This window comes from Bison bison, unplaced genomic scaffold, assembly GCF_000754665.1.
Source record: "Bison bison bison isolate TAMUID 2011002044 unplaced genomic scaffold, Bison_UMD1.0 scf7180017864053, whole genome shotgun sequence".
NCBI classification, from domain to species: Eukaryota; Metazoa; Chordata; class Mammalia; order Artiodactyla; family Bovidae; genus Bison; species Bison bison.
The window spans coordinates 4560675-4564881 of record NW_011494625.1 but is presented as its reverse complement, the minus strand read 5'-3'; the positions used below and the strand labels follow the sequence as shown (position 1 = coordinate 4564881).

The 4207-nt window shown below is 46.3% G+C and overlaps 2 protein-coding genes across 3 annotated transcripts in view; both read right to left on the bottom strand.

Annotated features, from left to right (window-relative positions):
- Positions 1-4207, bottom strand: part of LOC104985613 (N-acetyllactosaminide beta-1,6-N-acetylglucosaminyl-transferase) — a 120870-nt gene that overhangs the window by 37577 nt on the left and 79086 nt on the right. The gene's annotated exons all lie outside the window — the stretch shown is intronic.
- LOC104985614 overlaps positions 557-4207 on the bottom strand; it is a 58843-nt gene continuing 55192 nt past the window's right edge. Inside the window, exon 2 of the mRNA XM_010835855.1 lies at positions 557-604. Coding sequence (XP_010834157.1) covers positions 594-604 — 11 coding nt within the window. The 3' untranslated portion in view covers positions 557-593. The remainder of the gene's footprint in view (positions 605-4207) is intronic.

Here is a 4207-nt window from a genome sequence, read left to right as displayed (position 1 = left end):
CTTTACTGCATGGTCAGGAGGCAGCACCCCGGGGGTGATGTTTTTCCCTTTAAATCCTTTGAGATGCTGAACGATCTCCCTGTTGGTTTTCAGGGGGAAATCTTGCCCACAGGTGTTGATGGAGTATTTCCATGGAACTTCAGAAGCTAAAAGGTCTTCCAGGCAGTTCAGATCAGCCTGGAGCCTGGAAATTCCTGCGTAGACCACAGGCTCCATCTTTGAAGCAAGAAAAGCATTCTTGAAGCAACTCAGCAGCTGCCATACAGACTTCTTAAAGTGAACTGTGGCTTTCTCATCCACGTGAACGCAGTAGACATTCTGGGGCATGTAGACAGCCCTGAAGAGTCTTTCAAAAGTATTAAAGTCCTTATGGATGACCATGACATATGCCAAAGGGAACTCGGCTTCTTCTTTCGACAAAGGCCTTGTGATATAGTGATTCTGGATCAGGTAGTCCTTGCAAGGGACACTTCCCATGGGGGACATCAATGTCTTTTCCCACAAAAAGATTGACTTCTCATCTAAGGCATTCTTACAGGCGTGTATCTCCAAGTCCCTTTCAATGGAACTATTCCTGTGACTTCTCGGTTGGCTTAACTGACCACTGTAAAAGATCATAAAAATAACCACACTGACTCCCATGAAAGTAAAAAACCAATACTTCCAGAAGTTCATTATTTTCACTTCCCTGGGGAAGAAATTGCTCTCGAAAGACTGAGAAACAATCGGTTCCTGAAACAAGAGTGAAGAGGTGGAACTAACTTCTTTTGCCAATCTTGGAATTTCAATAGCTTCTCAAGCGGGCTGGCTTCCTTCTGCCGGGTCCTTTAATCCTCATTTACTCTCTGCTTCTGGGTGCTGTCCATCCTCTCCTGGCAACGGCCAGAGATGCTTCTTAAAGCGCCCTGGGCTTCTGGCCTCCGTGGTGCCACCCGGCTGCTGGCAGAAGGCGCCTGGCTCAGGGCAGCTCCGGGAAGCCCTTCTCATTTGCATACACGATGCCAGTGGATCTTAGGAAACTGCATTCAGTCTGGAGTGCCAGCTCCCTTCACCTGGGCTGTTTCCTGGGCTTCACTCCACCCCCTCCATCCACTCTGTGTGGCCTGACCTCCCTTCTCACGCTTTCCCCTTCCTTTTCAAGTTAAGTGGTTCTCCTTTTTCTGGCTCGCCCCGCCAAGCTGCTAAACCGCTGCCTGTGGACTTCTCCTCCTCGGGTTTATTTCTCTTTCTTGGTCTCTGCCACTTTATTTCATTTCAGTGTTATCTCTACCTCTGGGCATATAAGACAGACACAGATAAGAAAAAAACCCCTTGCAACATGCCTAAGTAGAAGATTACTGGAGGAAAAAAAAAATCTGATGGTGTTCCCTGAATTAAATCAGTTTCTGATGATGTTACGTAGCATATATATGCCCATGGGTAGAGGAAAAAATGAATTACACTTTCAAGGGCAGAGGATGAGGTCAGAAGGAAGCGAGGAGTGACTTGATATTCAAGAGTCGGCGTGCAGGCATAAATGAAACGCACTTTAGTTCCGCCTGCCTGGGAGAAAGGTGATAGCTTGTTCCCAGAGAGCAAAGGCTGGTTCCCATTTCACACAGAGCTTTAGATAACTGGAGCTGTTGACACAGTATTATCTAGCACGTGTGGTAGCCACTAGGTCTCTTTAACAGCCTGACTTCCTCAGGCTGCAGGTCACTTTAGAGAGCTCGGAAGAGTCGCCTCTCCACCCAGCCCCTCTCCTACTTCCTTACTCTGAAGAGAGAACAAAGGCTTCGGGACTGAGGCAAATTTCTGGAAGTCTCCTTCAGTGCAGTTCAGGGAAGCCAGGGACAGCAGCTCAGCAGGTCTGGTCACATGACAGATGCCTCCTCATAGCTCACCTGAGCCAGGTGCCTCCAGCACTCAGCAGACGTGGAGTGCATTCAAGGCAGGTGGTAAGGATGCTCCTGGGGGAAAGTTACTGAGCCAACTAAGAGATTAGCTCTGGCAGCCACGGGAGCTGAAAGCGGCCCTGCTCCCACCTCCCTTCTGCAGTCACTCAACAATCTTGCCTGTCTCAGGTGACATGGGAGCCGAGCAGCTGCTTCTGTTAGGAAGACACGTCTGTAATCCCGCGCTCTACCCGTCCCCCTCCACTCCCACCCCACCCCTCAGCTGCCTATGGTTTGCTGGACTGATGAATGGCAACGGTGGCCTGGATGTGACTGAGAATGAAAAATGTCACCTGCCGTCGCAGTCAACAAAGGATGTTTCCGCCATCAAATGACAGCCGCCGCCCACCCCTCTTTCCCCACACACGGGGGTGAGTCCTGAGGGGACTCAGGATGGAAACACAGGATGCCTGCCATCAAGCCACCATCAGTCGCTGCAGTCAGGAGGCTGGGGATGACAAAGCACCGGATACTGGTCATGGAGAGCTGACGGGCATATCAAAGGGTGATTTCACTGAGCCCGGACTCTTGCATCTTTCTAGAAATAGAAAAGTGCTAAATTCATTAACCTGAGATGTCTGGTTTTCTTTCATTAACAGTCATCTTTTGAGGTGCCTACTTCCTGGTCTTTGTGATAAAAAAACTTCTATGTATCCTGGCTCCTCCTTTATCTCTTCAGAGCAATGCCAGGCTTGAAGTCCTCAGAATGTCTGCCCAATAAAAGAAGTCTCAGGACTTCCCGCTGGTCCAGAGGTTAAGAATCCGCTTTGCAATGCAAGGGACTTGCTCAGCTTCTATCCCTGGTCGGGGAGCTAAGATCCCTCCTGGTTGAAGCAACTGAGCCCACCGGCCTCAACTACTGAAACCCCCATGCTCTGGAACCTGAGTGCTGCAACTGAGACCCAACATAGCCAAATAAATAAATACGTAAATAAATTAGTGTTCTTTAAAAAAAAAAAAAACACACACATAATTCTCAACTTTTAGGTTGTGCCATTTTTTTTCAGTCAACTTGATGCATATTGACTTGGAGAGAGACCCAAAAAGCTGGCAGGAATCTTAAAGATCACCCAACACAATTCTATATTTTACAGACCAGGAGATTAAGGCTAACAAAAATATTTTTCCCAAAGTTATGCAGCTGGATAGAACCCAAAGTCTTAATTCTGCAGCTCCCTGGCCTAAAGGGCAAAGCCAGTCTAATCATTGTCAAATCCCAGCTGTTCAGTGACCGGCTGTATGAGCAGGGTGGAGTTACACTTAACCTCTCTAAGCATCAAGTTCTTTGTTTTCCACATGGAAATAACAGTACTTCCTATTTCACAGGGTTCTTAAGAACAGTGAGTGAGATAGCTCTCATCTAGGGTTTATGTATCTGTTTGTTTATGTTCAATAAGCATTAGCAAGTCTTGTTGCTTTTGTTTGCTTTTTGAAAAACAGTCAACATTTCTGACCCTGTTAAGGAACTGATATTTGGACTTCTGTTCTCAGTAATGGAAATGAAAAACATTTACCTTCGTAGAGCTTTCAAATGGTTTGACTTATTGCCACTCCAAAAGAGTGAAGAATGTTTTTCACTATTTTCTTTCCCCACTGAAATCTCCCTTTATCCTGAGACTGGGGACAGTAGAACTGTAGGTGTAAGAAGGAAAGTACTGAATGGTCTGCTTTCACGTCTTGATATTCCTTCATTCTTACTTCTTGTTAGAGACACACCCTTTTCTTCAAAGAATAATGGCAGGACTAAGGGGAGGCTGAGCTATTTCAAACCTAAAAGATGATGCTGTGAAAGTGCTGCACTCAATATGCCAGCAAATTTGGAAAACTCAGCAGTGGCCACAGGACTGGAAAAGGTCAGTTTTCATTCCAGTCCCAAAGAAAGGCAATGCCAAAGAATGCTCAAACTACCGCACAATTGCACTCATCTCACACGCTAGTAAACTAATGCTCAAAATTCTCCAAGCCAGGCTTCAGCAATACGTGAACTGTGAACTTCCAGATGTTCAAGCTGGTTTTAGAAAAGGCAGAGGAACCAGAGATCAAATTGCCAACATCCGCTGGATCACTGAAAAAGCAAGAGAGTTCCAGAAAAACATCTATTTCTGCTTTATTGACTATGCCAAAGCCTTTGACTGTATGGATCACAATAAACTGTGGAAAATTCTGAAAGAGATGGGAATACCAGACCACCTGACCTGCCTCTTGAGAAACCTATATGCAGGTCAAGAAGCAACAGTTAGAGCTGGACATGGAACAAACAGACTGGTTCAAAA